This window comes from Callithrix jacchus, chromosome 4 (assembly GCF_049354715.1).
Source record: "Callithrix jacchus isolate 240 chromosome 4, calJac240_pri, whole genome shotgun sequence".
Taxonomy (NCBI): domain Eukaryota; kingdom Metazoa; phylum Chordata; class Mammalia; order Primates; family Cebidae; genus Callithrix; species Callithrix jacchus.
Window position 1 is genome coordinate 127,878,134 of NC_133505.1, and position 20,696 is coordinate 127,898,829.

At 40.3% G+C, this 20,696-nt stretch overlaps 1 protein-coding gene and 1 non-coding gene across 2 annotated transcripts; one reads left to right on the forward strand and one right to left on the reverse strand.

The window, feature by feature from the left end:
- The first annotated feature begins 1,404 nt into the window (after positions 1-1,404).
- On the forward strand, positions 1,405-15,255 carry GJA1 (gap junction protein alpha 1). Its single transcript, XM_002746912.7, has 2 exons — positions 1,405-1,477; positions 12,325-15,255. The coding sequence occupies exon 2, from the start codon at positions 12,341-12,343 to the stop codon at positions 13,487-13,489; it is 1,149 nt and encodes a 382-aa protein (XP_002746958.3). The 5' UTR covers positions 1,405-1,477; positions 12,325-12,340; the 3' UTR covers positions 13,490-15,255.
- Positions 15,256-19,751: 4,496 nt separating this feature from the next.
- LOC118153217 (U4 spliceosomal RNA) lies at positions 19,752-19,890 on the reverse strand. The gene has a single exon (XR_004742477.1). It is a non-coding gene; the product is annotated as a U4 spliceosomal RNA (small nuclear RNA).
- Positions 19,891-20,696: the final 806 nt, after the last annotated feature.

The window sequence follows — 20,696 nt, forward strand, 5'->3', positions numbered from 1 at the left end:
TGCAACATTTCAAAAGATGTTGTATTAGTCACTTCAGTGAAAGTTTAATTAGGGAACGGTGTCTACCAGAATACATTTGCCATCCTTCTTTTTTCTGGTATTTCCACTAGTGAGAAAAGTGTTAGGAATATGAAGGCCAGATGAGTTTGCTTTCCATCCAGAGAATATGGCCAAGAGATTTCCTGCCCAACCTCAGGAGCATCACTGAAGCCGATTTATGAGGAATTGTCCTACCACAACACTCTGCTATGGCATCTGGGAAGCCCTCAAAGCAGCTGCCTGCCTTAAGAACGAGGCCACATGACTCAGGTCATTATAAACCCTAAAGCTGAGCCCTGAAGAGGGAGAGCATTGAAAGGGGTAGGGAAGCACAGAAAAATGATCTGCCCACTCTGCTGTCACTGGGCAGAAAACTCTAGTGGGCTTGAGAAGGGGAAGTGATCTTAAGGAGGGCGGAATAGTTTGGGAACCTACTTAAGGCAACCATAGTCTGTGTTTTTAAAATCCTGACATTTCACTACAGATTTGCGTTTTAGTATTTTGGAATAAAGAGGGCTGAAATATAAAATCTTAGTTTTCTGGAAGTCAGATATCGAGATTTCATAGGCAAACAAAACATGCTATGTATGTAAAACACACACACACATACTCACACACAGCCTTTTGCTAAACTGAATGAAAGGGTAAAAGTTCAAAGCAATGAAGGGGAGGAAAGATGGATTGGGTATGGACTTTTCTTCATCTACCTCGATTTTTGAAATGTCTCTCTCCCTTCCCCACCATTTCCTTTGTTAATTGCCCTTATTTAAATTTAAAGAAAGGGAATTAGATTATCAAACAGGTCACTCACACCTACCTGTAGCTTGGTCAGTGTGAAACAAGCTGGAACTGGTTATATGCTTCCCTGCTATTTTTATTTATATTGTAAACCACTTTAAAAATTTTAGACAATGTTATAATAAAAATATACACTATTTCCCCCCATCATCCCTGGTCTTTTGGTGAAGCCAGCACAATAATCAATGATTCTTATGTGTGAGGAGCAACTCCAAGTGGAGGTATTCATGTCCCTAATGCTATTTTACTTTTTCTCATCAGCAAATTTAAACTACGACTTTATCCTGATCCCGCTCCTGCTCTTTGCCTCTTCTCCCCCCACCCTTTCACGTTCACCAGCCTCCTCCCCACCTCCTCCCCGCCTTTCCCTTTGCCCTCCCCTTTCTTCTAGCCCCTCCTCCCAGTTGAGTCAGTGGCTTGAAACTTTTAAAAGCTCTGTGCTCCAAGTTACAAAAAAGCTTTTACGAGGTATCAGCACTTTTCTTTCATTAGGGGGAAGGCGTGAGGAAAGTACCAAACAGCAGCAGAGTTTTAAACTTTAAATAGACAGGTCTCAGTGCCTGAACTGGCCTTTTCCTTTTACTTCATCCTCCAAGGAGTTCAATCACTTGGCGTGACTTCACTTCTTTTAAGCAAAAGAGTAAGTTTTTTAAAAAATGAGAACACTTTACCTAGTAGTTTCTTTTTCTACAAGTAAAACTTTTCTAAAGTTTTAAAATGTATTAAATGTAGCTTTGAATTATGATACTGTAAATGGACTGATGAATTTGAAGGTGTTTCTATAGTTTTAAAGTTAAAATTTGTTGGACGGAATGTATATTTTGACTGTTACAAAAGTTTCTATTAATATTGCAACAGGTAAAAGGTTCAAACCTTTAAGATTAGAATAAAGGACTAGTTTACTGGATGTTTGGTTCTTCGTTTTAGAGAATAATTTATTTTTTTAATAATCAGTAATAGTCTAGGTGCTATCATTTGTTGGGGTGGGGGGGAGCGGTTAGAAGCCTGGGTTGGGGGATTTGACTGATTACATCGCAAAAACCCAAGTGCAAATTTGCTTAGCGTGCTTCCTATAGTATTCTACACTTCATAAAGTGCATTTTTCATATGGGAATCTTGATTGAGGTTCTATAGCTTTGCAGAGCCAACTTCTTTTGTGACAAAGTGCTTTGTTAAAACATCGTGGTTACTTGACTTCCACGTGGTTCCTTCCTATAATTTTTCCATTCAACAAAAAGGTATCAAATTCAAGAGTATTAATACTACCTTTGAAAATCAATAGTAAATTGTTACTTTGTGTTAGCCACCGCTATGGAAAGTTTCGAGACCCTCAGGAGACACTGCTTTTATTCGACCACGCTGGCAGTTTAGGAGATGAAGTCTCTTCAATGGGTGGTGGTTAGTTACAGAGCATTAGAGGAGATCAGACGTTTACAAGAGTGTACGCCAGGGTGCTTTTCCAAAACCGTCCCCTAAAACGGGAGCTCCTAGAAAGAGCAGGGGAAAAACTTTCTTAAACGGCGCTTTAGAGGGATCTACCCACCCCCAGCCCCGCCGCCCCGCACCTTCCCTCTACCCGAACCTGCAACACAGTTCAGAACTCCGGGGCAGTTCTTTGGAGTTGGAGCTCCTAGGGCAAAGATAACGCGAATGTGTTGCTTTAAAGGATTCAGTATTTAAAATACTTTTATTGCTAACACACATTTTGTTCAGCAGAATGCAACCATGCATTTTTTGTGCCCGGTAAAGATTTTTTGTTCTGTGTAAATCTACAGACTAAAATAATTAGCTTAGATTCTTGACGTGACCCTGCAGTGGAAGTGTCTGCACCCGTGAATGCTGAAAAGCAAATAAAAATGAAAGCTTTGCGGAGGCCCGAGGCCGTGGGCCGGACGGGCGCGGGGCGCCTCCTGCCATCTTAGCGTCTGCCGGGCTCCCTCCCGCGCCTTCCTGCCCGAACCAGCGCGGTTTGGGGACGTTTCCCTCCAATCCTCACTAGTCAAACCGAGCGCAGGTCCGAGTTCCGTCACTGCGAAGGAACCCGGGGCGCGGGGTGGGAGGGATGGGAGGAGAGATGGGCTGGGTGCCAAATGGTAGAAGAGCAAATGGTTGATTTAATTAAAGTTGTCAATCTAATTTCCCATCCCTCTCACCCCAGTGGCATTTTTTTTTTTTCTCTGAAACTTGCTGAATCCCACTATCTCCGCGTTGGTAAAACCTGAATACCTTGGGAATTATCGTGCTTAAATGGCACTTGCAACTCTCCTGGTCCTGGAAGTTCCTGAAACTTCCCTAGAACGAGGCGGGGCGGCGCGGGGGAAAGGGCGGGGAGGAGAGACCCTCGGGGAGTTGATGACGCATCCCGGACGAGTCAGCCCGTTTCCTAGACGCGCGCCTCCCGCTCGGAGCTGCGCAGCGCCCACCCTGCCCCTTTCTTGACCCGGGCGACTTTGGCTGGGCGTTTCTGATAACGCTCATCAGTAAGCTCTCCTTGCGCCTAAAAGGCGTGCTTTTCTTTCTCTCCGGGTACAAAGTGGGGGTGGGAAGGGGAGAGGTACATGGTGTTGTAGAAAGAAGCGTGGCTTTATTTGGAGGTGGGTTTAATTTCTCTTGCTTCCCGGACCCAGTTAGTAATGACGAGAAGGATACTGAATCTCGCCCTCCGAAAATCGGGCGCATTTGACCTCGGTGAAAAGAGTCCCTGTGAGGAAGTCCAATGTTTACTTTTGTGCCAGGGTCGCTGGAAATTGAAGCGTCTGGTAATGCAAAGATTTCATTAACTATCCGCCCCCCCCCGACCCCCACACACAGTAAATAAGCCAGTTAGAAAACACCTTTGGAAGAAGAGTAATTACTTCTAGGTAGGCCGAATTGACTGGAAATTATACCAAGCAGAGGCAGTACATTCCGTCCTGGCGATGTGTTGATTCTATATTATTAGCAAATGTTCCCCCAGTGTGGGGGTGCTTTGCACTTCCCAAAGTCAGCGTAGACTGGTTACCTGTCCTCTGCTGGGAAAATGCAGTGCTAGTGCTTTGCTCCTACTTTCTTCACTGTTTAAACATGCTCCACATTTTTCTAATGCCTTCTGAGGGCTCTCACCCCAGCCACTGAGTTCCTTCACCCTTGGGGATTCTGATACCTACAGTGCTCCCACCCTGCTTGGGAAACGTGGTTCCAAAGATGCTCCCCAGGAGGTAGATAAAAGGCTGTGCTTGCAGATAACTGAAGGTTGCTTTGTTACTTAGATGGTTCAAATTCCTGCATCAAGGAGGGAAAACACTGGGTGCATTCTTTCTTTTCTTTTCTCTAATTCCAGGGGTGTAACTTGGTTTGAGCCTTTGTATATGATGCCCGCAGGGAAGGGAATGTTAGGACAGTCACCAGTGATTAGTATCTTTTACTCCACCTTTCCGGTTGTTTTAACTTATCTTCAAGATTCTCAGTTATTTGAAGAGATATGTGGAAGCTTATCCCCACACCTCAGTTAAGCTCTGGGGAGAATAAGTAATTATCTAGTGTTTATTATGAATGTAATATTCAATATGAATAATTCAAATTTTAAAAATCCCCAGAGCATCTCTTTCATGAGAGATTAATATATATTTTTTTGAATTCTTAGCATAACTGCCTAAATTCTCCATCTTAAAGTCACCACTTAGCTATGTGTGTACAGATTGTCTTTTACCAAAATTTAAATTGTGGTTAGCTCTTTTGTTTTTTAATGTATCAGTGGCTTATACAATTTTGTAAATTTCACATTTCAGTTTCCCTATGCTTTTAAAAGAGTATTTTAAGAAAAATGTATGTTTGTCATCAGCTGGGCACGATGGCTCTTGCCTGTAATCCTGGCCCTTTTAGAGGGTGGGGTGAGAGGATTGCTTGAGGCCATCAGTTGAAAACCAGCCTGGGCAACATAGCAAGATTTCATCTTTAAAATAATTTTTTCTTAAAAGAAAATGTATATTAATCAATTTTTTTTTAGTTCCTGTTTTGCTAAAGAAAAAAAATGAAAAATTTAAAAACAAATGAGCTATATCTAAATGTCTTTTAAAGATTGCCAAACTTTACTGAGCTCTTATTAAGGGCGTCACATGCATCAGTTAACTTATTCAATGATCATTGAAAAAAAAAATAGACTGTCTTAATCAGTACACTTGTGAGGACCCTAAGGGTGTCTTATGTGATTATAAAATAGCAAGGCTATTCAAAAAATATAGTCAATTTGGAGGCGGAAGTAAGAGTTGGGTCAGAGGAAACACCAACGGCTGATAGAAATGTATTAAGTTACAGCAGGATTGAAGAACTCAGCTTTTAGCCTGCAGCTTCTGACTTAGGGTTTTTCCTCTAGCAGTCTTAAATTGATCTTGAGAAACTTGTGTAGGGGGAGAGTGGAGTAATAGCTGTTGAACAAGGGAGGGGATTGTCTTTTATGGGATGCACCATCCTCTTTTTGGATGGAGTTCCTCACACCTCAATCCCCATCTCATCTCTTTTTGTGGATGCTAATGTAAGTTGTGTACGTGATGAGGAGGGGTAAGAGCCGGGGAAAGAAAGGCTTGTTGGAGTTTTTTTGTTGTCCTGACCTATACCCCCAAAATAAGCAGTTCACAACATCATACACCTACACAAATGTGCAATTCTTTATAAAGGAATCAGGATAATCAGAGAACCATGAGACAGCATTTTAAATAGATGTTTACATACAGTAAGTTTGATACACTACAGTTAGGCCATCTAGGTATAAATAAGGAAATAAAGGTTCGGTATTATCTGATGAACTGGGCATCTTTTTCATGGTACTTGAATCTAGTCACTTTACTGTCTGCGTAGACTCAGACTGCAAGGATGTTATATTAACCAGGGTTAACATGAGCCGCTGTTCTTACCCTTCAGAGCCCTGGCCTTCCCTGATATTTATCATTCTTCAAATCTACACGACTTTGAACAGGCTATTTCTTCTTGAAATGGTGTCCTTGTCTACATTAAAATTGTGTGGTGCAATCAGTTAGAATACCACAGAACTGGGGGACAACCACACAGCTGTGGTTTTTTTTTTGGTTTGTTTTGTGTTTTAAATCTTAACCTACAACAACCTAACAGTGATACCTGATGTAGTGCTGCAAGATCTAACCCTCATTGGATCTCATCTAACAAATTCAGGAAGCGCTTTGTTAGAGAGCCTTTTTCCTTGTTCTTTCTTTTTTTTTTTTTTAAGCCAGTCAAATTTAGCAGTCGGGGGTTTTTTTCTTAATTCAGCTCTATTGCCTGGCCAGGAATCATTTGAAGCATGTTGTTTCAACAAATAGTTCTCTATTTCAGCAATTGTCACTTGAAAATTTAACAGTATGAGAATGAGATGACAATACTTTATTTTACTGTAAAGTCCCCTTTTAAATTAATTTGAAACTTTAGAAATTTGAGATATATAACTACAATTAAAAGAATCCCAAAGAGACCAAAACAAACAAAGAAACTGGTGTTTTGTTGTTGTTTTTGCACAGTATCTGTATGTGTGTGTGTGTGTGTGTGTGTGTGCGCGCACGCGCGCACGAGCCCCATTTAATTCATTGACAGGTAGCTATGCAGCATGGTTTTTTTTTTTTTTTAAATGGAGTCTCATTGGCCCAGGCTGGAGTGCAGTGGTGCAATCTTGGCTCACTGCAACCTCCACCTCCCAGATTCAAGTGATTCTCCTGCCTCAGCTTCCCAAGTAGCTGGAATTACAGGTACCCACCACCACGCCTGGCTACTTTTTTTTTTTTGTATTTTTAGTAGAGATGGAATTTTTCTACGCTGACCAGGCTCATCACAAACTCCTGACCTCAGGTGATCCAACTACCTCTGCCTTCCAAAGTGCTGAGATTACAGGTGTGAACCATCATGCCTGGGCGCATCTCTTACTCTTTCAAGCACTGGAGATATAGCAGTGAACAAAGCAAACTCCCTTGTATAGCTCACATTCCTGTTGAGGAAGGCAAATAATAAATCTTTCTCATGGTAGGATGTACACAAGAACCAGGTAAATATTTACTGTATCAAGTAGAGATAAAGTTCATTAAAATAATTGTTTTAAACCAGGGCAAAGAGAATAGGAAATGACAGGACTGGAGAAAGGATGCTGCTGTTTCATACTTGGTGGTCAGGAAAGTTGGCTCATGAGGTGAGAACTGAAACAAGTGAGGATGTGAGCTGTGCGGATGGAGCAAAGCTCATCAGACCTAGCTGATTGTTGGTTTGTTTTCTCAAGATTGACTGATTACTAAGGGTGACCAGGCTAATGACATGAAACCTAGCAAACTGATGGTGGCTGAGATCAGGCTAAGGGTGGTAAGAATTGGTCATTGCCTGGTTATATTTTGAAGATAGTGCCTATAGTACTTCCTGATGGAGTAAATGTAGGTTATGTTAATTATTTGTACATATGAATATTACTAGCCAGGCAAGGCACGGTGGCTCATGCCTGTAATCCCAGCACTTTGGGAGGCTGAGGTGGGCGGATCACAAGGTTAGGAGTTCGAGACCAGCCTGGCCAATATGGTGAAACCCTGTCTCTACTAAAAATACAAAAGTTAGCCAGGCGTGACAGCATGTGCCAGTAGTCCCAGCTACTCAGGAGGCTGAGGCAGGAGAATCACTTGAACCCAGGAGGCGGAGGTTGCAGTGAGCTGAGATCGTGCCACTGCATTCCAGCCTGGGTGACAGAAATACTGTCTCAAAAAAAGAAAAAAATATTACCACAAAGAACACGTGGCTGTTGTAAGTGTAGAGGAATAGATAACCGAGTTCCCTCAATGGCATTTACTGGAGGGGCAGAGGTTATTGTAAAGTGAAAGAAAACATTAGAAGAGTTTGCATTTGAGTTTTGGGGCGTAAATATATCTTGGTGTTAGCACAACACACACGCGATTTCCCTTTCCTCCCAAAAAATCCATTATATTATTTTATCAGTAGATTCCATATAGACATTTCCTTCTGTATATTTAGACCCTGATTTTATTCTTTCAGATATTAATAACCTTCACCTTCTTTGTTCTCCCAGTCATAAAAAGATGATGGATATCTAATTTCACCTTAGTTTTCAATAATCCTATTTACCTTTATTTAAGTCTCCACTCTCAACTCATTATATTTGTCTCTTATGGAGAAAAATAAAGTTGAAAGTAAAATACTTTGTAATTCTAATAACTATTAGAATATTAATGGCATGGACAGACTTGACTGCGACTTCGGCTCAGTGATTTGTTTTTAAGGCAAAAGGCACAGTCAAATGTAATTTTTAAATTGAAGCTTTATTTTTAAGAGATTCCATTTGAATTAAAGAGTTTAAGCCTTTCTGCTCTAAGGGAGGTGCAGATGGAGATGAAAGGAGTGACCTGGAACGTGGAGCCAGGGATGGGCTCAGTGCTGGTGCCCAGAGAGCTGCTACTCCACAGACTCAGCCTCTTGGATTTTTTAGACTCTGTCTATTCCACTTTCCTGACAGTGTTCCCACTCCTAAATATTTTGAACAAGAAAGCAGCAGAAATGTCAAGAAACCTGTGTTTGCCTCCTGGCCCAAAACCTTCAGAATCACCTGGGACATTTATTTACAAAGTAACCAAAAAAACAAACAAACAAATAAAATACCTTACTCCTATGCCCCACCTCTAGAAATTCAGATTCATCCAGACTGCTGAAGACCAGGGGTGTATGTTTTTTCTCTCTCTTTTTTTTAAGACGGAGTCTCTCTCTGTCGCCAGGCTGGAGTGCGATGGCGCAATCTTAGCTCACTGCAACCTCCGCCTCCCAGGTTCAAGCAATTCTCCTGCCTCAGCCTCCCAAGTAGCTGAGACTATGTGCTACCACTCCCAGCTAATTTTTCTTTGTATTTTTTTTGGTAGAGATGGGGTTTCACCATGTTGGCCAGGATGGTCTCAATCTCTTGACCTCATGATCCACCCGCCTTGGCCTCCCAAAGTGCTGGGATTACAGGCGTGAGCCACCGTGCCTGGCCCAGGGGTGTATGTTTTTAACAAATGCTGCCAAGTGACTGACTGATGCAGCTCAGGAAAGGGACTAGAGGGGCCTCAGGCTGGTCGCACTTAGTGTCTGTAGCTTTGGGTATCCAGTCTACCGGGCTATGAAGAGCAATGGAAATGTAATCTAACACAGTGCAGAGACGGCAGGAAGCATGGTCCAGCCGCTAGGACTCTGCTCTTCATGAGAACTTTGCGCAACTCCTCTCTAGACCTTGGCCTACATATAAAGCACCAACTCAGAATCCTAGAGGTGAAGGCCTGAATATATGTGATATGTCCGACTGCCTTGGTCTTCTCATGTGTTGAATAAGAAATATGCCTGTCTCTGGCTGAATAAAAATGCAGTGTATAGTCTAGATCAATGCCAGGGATTCTGTAAACATAATTATGCCCTTTTATTATAAAGGATATTAATTTATCCTACATGACCTGAAAAAATGAAGATATTATAAGCCAGGTTGGGAGGGGTGCAGCAGGGAGGAACAACCAGTCACCAAAACTTGATTCATGGCAAAGTGAGCAACTACCAAAAAAAGGAAACAAATTTTGTGACTTCTTTTTGGGCAGCTGTCACATTAAACGTTATTTGATGTTCCTATAGGTGGCAATCAACAGATACCTACATGTTACAGGATAGTCTCCAATTGGATAATTCGTATCTTATTAAGATGAAAGAGTATAACTCATTAATGCAAATGAAACTGCATGAGTGCTTGAAGAAAAGACAACTTTGCAATTAAGTTGCTAGTGTATTAAAAAAAAACTACTACCCATACTACCTAGAGAGCTGCCTGATGACCTAGTTCACATACTATGGAACTGTGGAGTATTTTTTGTAGAATCTCAAAATTATATTAAAATTATGTATTATGCAAGACGTCATTTCTTATAAAATGTAAATAAACAGTGATGAATTACTATAAGCATCTACACAATCATATATTACTTTGAGTAATGATGAAGCGCTAAAGTAATTTCTGTTGTGCCTGCTGTTTTTTAACATGCTAGGTTTGTCTTCAGCTCTATCATTGCATAAATGTGATGAGATGTATACAGTTTATCTTTTTTATACTTGATTGTTTCTATTATTTTCTCCCCAACAATTGAAATGTCTGAGCAAAAGCAGATGACAAAATATTGTCATTTTTACAAACAGAATTAGGGCCAATTTTACACATCATCACATAGAAACTGTCTATTTGTAGCTTCAAAAATTTTACTCTGTTTGTCTGACCCTCATGGACAGTACTTCTTCATTTCCAGTCTAGTATTTTCTGCTAAATTATAGGGTTTTTTTTTTCTTTCACATTCTCACCATCAAACTCACCATCAAGACTAAATTACTCCCTTACTTCAAGCCTTCCCTTGGCTATTTAACTGTCTTTGTCAGCCTTTCAAGCCTTTGTTCTTATTTGACTGCTGTTTACATACATCAATTTCACTTTCTAACTTGTCACTTCAGAATCTAAAGTGATCCTTCTTAAAAGTAGAAGGGAGGCTCCCTTTTTTATGACCACTGGGGGAGCGTTATTTCTGTGGCGTTCCCACCCACCTTCCACTCTTATTCCAGCATTCCTTGGCACCAGCGCCTGGGCTGTCATCAAAGATACCCATGGCATCTAATTTAAGCTTTATGGCTCAACCATCTCTTTGATCGGTCCAGGAAATCCCAAGTCAGGTGTCCATTCCATTTTTTCTTGTTCTCTATGGCAGACACAGTCATTTGACAGAAATGTAATGTTGCTTCCTAGGGAAGAAGATGCCCCTGGATTTCATTTACTTCTTCCTAGGAAAATACAGCTCATAGTTCAATATAAGATGAGAAAATCCTTTATATTCAAATAGTGAACATATTTTTAAGAAGCCTAAATAATCCTACCTTCAGTTACACTATTTAGAATTCATTAGTAAAGTCTTAGCTTTGCTTGTTTTTAATTATTAAATAATCTTTGACTAATTCATCCTTTTCTAAACCCTCCAGTTACTACTGTCTGCTGAAATTAGCCTATATTCCCTATGCCTGCCACGTCATGTTACTCATTTCTTCCCAGCTTTCAGCCCTTGCTAAGATTATATATATAAAAGCATGGAAGCATTTCTAGCTTTTAGTGCAGCTTTACTATCCTTTTTTTTTTTTTGGAGACGGATTCTCACTCTGTCTCCCAGGCTGGAGTGCAACCTCTCAGCTCAGTACAACCTCTGCCTCCCAGGGTTAAGTGATTCTTTTGCCTTAGCCTCCTGAGTAGCTGCGACTACAGGTGCCCGCCACCACGCCTAGCCAATTTTTATATTTTTAGTAGAGCCAGGCCAGGGTGGGCTTCACCATATTGGCCAACTGGTCTTGAACACCTGACCTTGTAATCCATCCACCTCAGCCTCCCAAAGTGCTGGGATTACAGGCGTGAGCTACCAAGCCCAAACAGCTTTACTATACTTGTAAAACCAATGTCAGGCATTGAAAAGCCTTGGCCGGGGGGCTGCGAATCGCCTGGCTCTATCTATATAGCTAAATATTTCCTATACCCTGATAACCTCCATTTTTATCAGCTAAATAGATAATCGGCAATTAGAAGCATAATTGAACTAGACAACTTTGGGGATTCTTGTCAGTTTCTTTAAAGTATATAACAATCAAAAGATGAAAACCAATTCTTTCTGGCTGGAGAAAATGCTGAAGTAGGTTTTGTTTGCTTTTTTACTTAAAGTGTGATGTGTATTTAGTCTTTGTTTTTGAAAGTAGGTTACTAAATATAATACATTGTAGCAAAATAGTGTATTTACATACAGCCTGCTTTTTCTCTGGACAGAAGACAGACTTTTGAGCTATATACAAGTCACTGCTTAAGATAAAAATAGTACTCATTACTTGGGAGGCTGAGGCAGGAGGATTGCCTGAGACCAGGAGCCTGGGCAACATAGTGAAAGCCTGTCTCTAAAAAAAGAAACAGAAATGCATAAATGACAGTAACATAGAGTATCACAAGCTACACTTGAGATACCACTGAAAAATCTTTCAGGGAGAAATTAATAATAAAATGATATATAATTATATTAAAGTTTTGAAAAAAAGGTTATGTGTGGGGGTTTATAGGTGTTCTTACCTGGATTCTTAGATGGCTATGCTTTGAATAATACACATCGACATTTTGCTTAGGTACCTATGCAAACACAGACCTACCAGGCAAGAACTGTCCTATTTATCAGACAAATAAAATAAGCAGAGGCTTAGTGCAGATGGCTTCTCAAGTCACATGGCAAGGCAGCAAGCGACTCTCTCTTCCTTCTAAGACTTACTTTAGCTCAAAAACAAAACACGTGTTAGAACTTTCCATTTGAGGAAAATGGGACAGGAAGAGTTTGCACTTGGTTTTTTGTGAAAGAATGTTGGAAATATATGAAATCTTTTGTAGTATTTTAACTATCTGCAAATCTGTGATCGTTTAATTGTCTTTTTGTTTCTTTTCAGGTGGTGCCCAGGCAACATGGGTGACTGGAGTGCCTTAGGCAAACTCCTTGACAAGGTCCAAGCCTACTCCACCGCTGGAGGGAAGGTGTGGCTATCAGTACTTTTCATTTTCCGAATCCTGCTACTGGGGACAGCGGTTGAGTCAGCCTGGGGAGATGAGCAGTCGGCATTTCGTTGTAACACTCAACAACCTGGTTGTGAAAACGTCTGCTATGATAAGTCTTTCCCAATCTCTCATGTGCGCTTCTGGGTCCTGCAGATCATATTCGTGTCTGTACCCACACTCTTGTACCTGGCTCATGTCTTCTATGTGATGCGAAAGGAAGAGAAACTGAACAAGAAAGAGGAGGAACTCAAGGTTGCCCAAACTGATGGTGTCAATGTGGAGATGCACTTGAAGCAGATTGAGATCAAGAAGTTCAAGTATGGTATTGAAGAGCATGGCAAGGTGAAGATGCGAGGAGGGTTGCTGCGAACCTACATCATCAGTATCCTCTTCAAGTCTGTCTTCGAGGTGGCCTTCCTGCTGATCCAGTGGTACATCTATGGGTTCAGCTTGAGTGCTGTTTACACTTGCAAAAGAGATCCCTGCCCACATCAGGTGGACTGCTTCCTCTCTCGCCCCACAGAGAAAACCATCTTCATCATCTTCATGCTGGTGGTGTCCTTGGTGTCGCTTGCCTTAAATATCATTGAACTCTTCTATGTTTTCTTCAAGGGCGTTAAGGATCGAGTTAAGGGAAAGAGTGACCCTTACCATGCCACCACTGGCCCGCTGAGCCCCTCCAAAGACTGTGGGTCTCCAAAATACGCATATTTCAATGGCTGCTCCTCACCAACCGCTCCCCTCTCACCCATGTCTCCTCCTGGGTACAAGCTGGTTACTGGCGACAGAAACAATTCTTCTTGCCGCAATTACAACAAGCAAGCAAGCGAGCAAAACTGGGCTAATTACAGTGCAGAACAAAATAGAATGGGGCAAGCGGGAAGCACCATCTCTAACTCCCATGCACAGCCTTTTGATTTCCCCGATGATAACCAGAATTCTAAAAAACTAGCTGCTGGACACGAACTACAGCCACTAGCCATTGTGGACCAGCGACCTTCAAGCAGAGCCAGCAGTCGTGCCAGCAGCAGACCTCGGCCTGATGACCTGGAGATCTAGATACAGGCTTGAAAGCATCAAGATTCCACTCAACTGTGGAGAAGAAAAAAGGTGCTGTAGAAAGTGCACCAGGTGTTAATTTTGATCCAGTGGAGGTGGTACTCAACAGCCTTACTCATGAGGCTGAGAAAACACAAAGACATTAGAATACCTAGGTTCATTGGGGGTGTTTGGGGTAGATGGGTGGAGAGGGAGGGGATAAGAGAGGTGCATGTTGCTATTTAAAGTAGTGGATTCAAAGAACTTAGATTATAAATAAGAGTTCCATTAGGTGTTACATAGATAAGGGCTTTTTCTCCCCGCAAACACCCCTAAGAATGGTTCTGTGTATGTGAATGAGTGGGTGGTAATTGTGACTAAATATTTTTGTTTTACCGAGAAACTGAAATAATTTTACCCAGGAATAAATACTTCCTGAACATCTTTGGTCTTTTCAACAAGGAAAAGACAGAGGATTGTCCTTAAGTCCCTGCTAAAACATTCCATTGTTAAAATTTGCACTTTGAAGGTAAGCTTTCTAGGCCTGACCCTCCAGGTGTCAATGGACTTGTGCTACTATGTTTTTTTTTATTCTTGGTATCAGTTTCATATTCAGATAAGGCCCACAGAATAAGACTTGCCATGCATTTGCAAATTTCAGCATTATACCTACTACATTCTTTTCCCATCCACTTGCACCATATCATTACCCTCACTTTTTCATCATTCCTCCACTACTACTTACATTCATTTAATGGTTTCTGTAAACGTTTTTAAGACAGTTGCGATGTAATGTAACATTTTTTTCTTTTTTGAGCTAGAGTCAGGGAATCAAGCCATGCTTAATGTTTAGTAATCACTTGTATGTGTATGTGTGTGGAAGAGTGTGTTTTGTTGTCATGTATTGGTACAAGCAGATACAGTATAAACTCACAAACACAGATTTGAAAATAATGCACATACAGTGTTCAAATTTGAACTTTTCTCATGGATTTTTGTGGTGTGGGCCAATATGGTGTTTACATTATATAATTCCTGCTGTGGCAAGTAAAGCACACTTTTTTTTCCCTAAAACGTTTTTCCCCATGTATCCTATTATGGATACTCGTTTTGTTAATTATGATTCTTTCTCTCTCTTTTTTTTTTTTTTTTTTTAGGATATAGCAATAATGCTATTACTGAAATGAATGATTTTCTTTTTCTGAAATGTAATCATTGATGCTTGAATGATAGAATTTTAGTACTGTAAACAGGCTTTAATCATTAATGTGAGAGACTTAGAAAAAATGCTTAGAGTGGACTATTAAGTATGCCTAAATGAATTTTGCAGTAACTGGTATTCTTGGGTTTGCCCTTCTTAATACACAGTAATTCAGAACTTATATTCTATTATGAGTTTGACAGTCTTTTGGCATGACCAGCAAATTTGATATTTGCACTAAGATTTTACTGGGAATGCAAGAGAGGTTTAAAGAGGATTCAGTAGTACGCATATAACTAATTTATTTGAACTGTATGCTGAAGACGTCTACCAGTTTCTCCAAATGCCTTTTTTAAAATTCATCAGAGATGATTAGTGAAAATGCTGAGTATGACACTTTTCATCTTGCATGTCAGCTACATAAACAGTTTTGTACAATGAAAAATACTATACTAATTTGTTTGACATTCCATGTTAAACTACTGTCATGTTCAGCTTCATTGCATGTAATGTAGACCTAGACCATCATCAAATTGTGTGTTCTGGAGAGTGTTCTTTATTCAATAAAGTTTTAATTTAGTATAAAGATAGCCTCTATCCTGTGTGATTTTTGGTTTTTGTCCTTCCCTCCTTTCTTCCTTTCTTCTTTCCTCCCTCCCTCCCTCCTTCCCTTCCTCCCTTCCTTCCTTTTTCCAAGATGGAGTCTTGCTCTGTAATCCAGGCTGGAGTGCAGCGGTGTGATCTCCACTGACAGCAACCTCCACCTTCTGGGTTCAAGCAATTCTCCTGCCTGAGCCTCCTGAGTAGCTGGGATTGCAGGTGCCTGCCACCGTGACTGAGTAATTTTTATATTTTTAGTAGAGACAGCGTTTCACCAAGTTGGCCAGGCTAATCTTGAACTCCTGACCTCATGATCTCAACTTTGGCCTCCCAAAGTGCTGGGGATTACAGGCATTTGAACCTTTCTCATGGATTTTTGTGTTGTGGGCCACCACACCGGGCCTATTTTTAAAACTCATTGATGGCATCTAGTTGAGATTATTTAAGCACATTTCTATTTGTTATCAGAACTTGAGCAAATAAGAGCCATGTTTTCAGGGACAATATTTATGATTAGCTCTGTTCAGTGCAACATTAATTGTAAACATTTTGAATTTTTATTGAACTGAAAGATAAAGTATTGAATTTGAAATATATCTTTAATGGGGTGTGTGATAGAGTTTCAAATAAGGAAATATTAAAACTGTAATCACTTTGGGAGGCTGAGGCAGGCAGATCACCTGAAGTCAGGAGTTTGAGACCAGCCTGACCAACATGGAGAAAACCTGTCTATGAAAAATACAAAATTAGCCTGGCATGGTGGTACATGCCTATAATCCCAGCAACTCAGGAGGCTGAGGCAGGAGAATCGCTTGAACCCGGGAGGCAGATGTTGCTGTGAGCCAAGATCATACCATTGCACTCCAGCCTGTGTAGCAAGAGTGAACTCTGTCTCAAAAAAAAAAGCGGGGGGTAATATTGAGTAATTTAGTAGATGTGGCGCAAGCACAAAATCTTAATGAGGATGAAATTTTAAAGCTGGAAAGCCTCCTGGAAAAACAGTAAGGGGTGAGTTTGAGCATATACATGCAGCAGCAAAAAAATGAAATTCATCTTATTTCAGTATACAATATCGTAAAAATATAGAAAACAAGACTTTAAAAATTCATAATACCTCAGAAAAATCAACCGAAGAGTAGAACAATTCTGGGCAACTGACGATGTTGTAGTTTTAAATATAAAATATTAACACAAGTCACACTTCAAGGACGTTTTCTACTATAACTTATTAAAATTATTTACATGAACATTTGTTACCTACCACAAAACAAACTGGTGAGTTACTGGAACATAAAAATATCAGTAGTTTAGAAGTAATCTACTTCTAATTTATTGTCCAGTTAGAAGTAATCTACTTCTAATTTATTGTTCAGTTTATTATTTTTGGATGAAAAAAGGTTGTGTCATTCGTCTAAAGTCTTCAAGTACTATTTGAGTGGTTGAGAATTACACAGAAGAGGCAAATTTCTCTGCACTTGCCTCCCACAATGCGTGTGTGCATGTTTGCATTCAGTATGGGGAATAGACATGATTTGGTTGTATGTGTATTCATATATGGTAAGGTGTGGATGGACAAATGATCAGGCAGTGATGAAGCAGTAAGGGGAAAGTATACATTTCTGATGCCTGTGTATGGAGGGGGGAAAGCAAGTTCATCTTTCAGAAATAGTTATATAGGTCATCCTAAACATTTTCCAACTTTAAGACTTGTTACCACTTTAAAGTCTTGAAAGACTTTAAAGACTTTTAAAGGGGGGTGGGGAGTTGGGGAGAGATAGCATGGGGAGAAATGCCAGATATAGGTGAAGGGGAGGAAGGCAGCAAATCACACTGCCCCATGTGTACCTATGCAACAATTTTACATGTCCTTCACATGTACCCCAAAACCTAAAATGCAATTAAAAAAAAAAAAAGCATGTTAAATCGATCTGCTCTCCAAAAAGTGTAACTAAGAGGAGAACCAATGGAGAAAAAAAAAAAAAAAAAGACTTTTTACCACTTAAAAATATTTTCTGTACATCATGTATATATATATATATATATATATATATATATATATATATATATATACACACACACACACACACACACAGAGAGAGAGAGAGAGAGAGAGTACATATTATATATGTACACAGCTTAGGGAACTACAGTCTAAAATGCAGAGTTAGGTGCCCGGCCACCTCTCACCTCTTTCCATACCTCAACATACACACCAGAAAAGTCCTAATTCTCAGTGAAAATCACTCTTAAAAATTTCAGACATTAACTTGGTATCAGGCACTTTGTTAAGCAGTAGGGATTCATAGAATGACCACAGCTTTTGCTTCTATAAACCTTACAACATGAATCCTTCCAATTTTAAAAGAAATTGCCCATTTTTCATTTTATCTTAATTGGCTGCCTGCCTGGTTTTACCTACCAAAAATTACATTGAACTGTGTTTAAAAATTATTAGAAAGGCCAGGCGTGGTGGCTCATGTCTGTAATGCCAGCATTTTGGGAGGCTGAGGTGGGAAGTTCACAAGGTCAGGAGATTGAGACCATCCTGGCCAACATGGTGAAACCCCCATCTTTAAAAAATAAAAATAGAAAATTATTACAAAGGTATGCAGTTTTGTTCTAAGAATATTTATTTGACATGTAGTTTTGGCATAAAATTTTAAGTTTAAAAAATTTGAGCCGGATGCAGTAATTCATGCCTTTAATTCCAGTACTTTAGGAGGTGAGGCGGGTGGATAATGAGGTCCAGAGTTCGAGACCAGCCTGGCCAACATGACAAAACCCCAGCTCTACTAAAAATACAAAAATTAGCCTGGCATGGTGGCACAGGCCTGTAAGCCCAGCTACTTGGGAAGCTGAGAAAGGAGAATCACTTAAACTTTGGAAGCAGAGGTTGCAGTGAGCTGAGAACCCACCACTAAACTCCAGCCTGGGTGACAGAGTGAGACTCTGCCTCAAAAAACAACAAAAACCCCAAAAAAACCTTCCAGGCCAAGAGCTGTTTTTTTTTTTTTTAACTTATTTTATGAAAATGGCTGAACCTCTCAATTTGCCTAGGGTGCTAGTTCCCTGCCCACACATGGCCTCTTCTAAAAATTCCAAACTTCAGATTCCAACATGCCAAAACATCTGTGCTTTGTACTTGGAGGGAGAGCAAAATAATTAAGTTTGGGGACTTACTAAAGTCTTAGAGTTCTTTTTATAAACAGCACACCAACAGTGTAGAAACATGTTTATAATCTTTACTGGCTCCAAGAATCTGTTTTTACCTTTTCTTTGTTGGGCAAATATAGCTTAGCCCTTGGCATGTCAGAATTTGCAGCTGGCAATTTTCAGAACTGAAGTGGAGATGTGGAAGAAACACCACAGAAACACTGCTTCATGAAGACTAGAAAAAAGAAGACTATCGTGTAGAGAAGAATGCTAATTTCTTTTAACATTAAAGAGGGAAATTTTGCATTTGTTTCCTGGTCTTCAAAAGTGTTGAAATTTTAATTCATATTATTTCTTCTGGTCTCCGGATGTTTGTTTGCAATGACTATATGCTTATTTGGGCTATGACATATAATGTAATTTCAATGCCCACACATTTTCCTGTTGAATATAAAAACAGTCTCAAGAGCCACCCACTTTAGAAGGTAAACCCTATGCCTGTCTTAGTGAATGCAATCTGTCATCTGTCCCTATGCATATGGAACCAAATGAAGCCTGATCTGGCTTTCATGTTGTAGTTTCTTGTCAGTTACTCTTTACAAAACCGTTTCACAGAATTAGTAGAGACAGTAAAATAGTTTTTAGTTGCTACATTAACAGAAACCATAAGTTTTATGGTTTAAAAATGTTTTTTTTATTTAGAGACTAGGTCTCTCATTGTCACTCAGGCTAGTGTGCAGTCACAGCTGAGGTGCAATCACGGGTCACTATAGCCTTGAACACCTAAGCTCAAGGAATCATCCCGTGTCAACCTCCTGAGTAGGTGGGATTAAAGGTGCCTGCCACCAAGTCCTGCTAGTTTTTAATTTTCTTTTTTGTAGAGACTGAGTATTTCTTGGTTTCCCAGATTGGTCTCCAACTCTGGCCTTCAGTGATCTCCCACCTTGACATTCCAATGTGCTGGGATTACAGGTGTGAGTGATCCTATTGGGCCAATTTTCTTTTTACTTGTTTTTTGAGTTGGAGCCTCACTCTGCCACCAAGGCTGGAGTGCAGTGGCACAATCTTGGCTTACTGCAACCTCTGCCTCCCGGGTTTAAGCAGTTCTCTGCCTCAGCCTCCTGAGTAGCTGGGATTACAGGTGTGTGCCACCATCCCTGGCTAATTTTTGTATTTTTAGTAGAGACAGGGTTTCACCATGTTGGTCAGGCTGGTCTTGAATTCCCGACCTCAGGTGATCCACCCACCTCAGCTTCCCAACGTGCTGGGATTATAGGTGTGAGCCACCACACCTGGCTATTTTTATTTTTCATTTATTTTTTTATTCAGCCTTGCAGAGACTCAAAAAATTGTCAATGCCAACTATAGTTCTAGTCTTCGTGGTGAAGTATTGGGAAAGGTTTTCAATTAGCAATACTCGCGCCCTGAATAAACCTCATTGACTATGATCATGCCACTGTGCAAAGCTTGGGTATTTCATTTTAACAGTAAAAAATTAGAAGTGTGACACTGGTTTCTGCTTTGAAAAACTCAGAGTTGCCGGCGTGGTGGCTCATGCCTGTAATCCCAGCACTCTGGGAGGCTGAGGCGGGCAGATCACCTGAGGTCGGGAGTTCAAGACCAGCCTGACCAATATGATGAAACCCCGTCTTAAAAAAAAAAAAGAAAGAAAAAGAAAGAAGAAAGAAAGAAAGAAAGAAAGAAAGAAAGAAAAAGAAAGAAAGAAAGAAAAACTCAGAGTTACACATTTCAGATTTTCAGAAATATTTATTAACCCTAAACACAGTTAAGTAATTTAGAAACCCTTCCCTACAAGAATTAACCTTCAGCTCAGGCCATGTGTGGTGGCTCACGCCTGTAATCCAAGCACTTTGGAGGCCAAGGCGGGCGGATCACCTGAGGTCGGGAGTTCAAGACCAGCCTGACCAACATGGTGAAACCCTGTCTTAAAAATAATAGTAAAAAAAAAGAATTAACCTTCAGCTCAAATTGTCAGAAAATGGCTGCAATTGAGGCTAACTCAAAGAACTCTAGAGGGTAAGGGTAAAATACTGAGATTTGTTAACATGGGACTTAAGGCTTTCATTCTCACCAAAGTCTCAAAATCTAAATTGGCCATTGCCTTGGAAGACTTTGATGTAGCTGTGGCTCAGTTTCATGTTTTCCTCAATTTAGAGCAACTGGAATGAAATTGACTTAATAATTCTCTAGCATATTAAGTGGTAGTCATCCAAGCTACTCATGATAGGACCTATTTAAAGAGAGACACTACTA

Excerpts from the sequence above, each read along its gene's own strand:
- GJA1 (XM_002746912.7), top strand. The coding sequence starts at position 12,341 with ATGGGTGACTGGAGTGCCTTAGGCAAACTCCTTGACAAGGTCCAAGCC.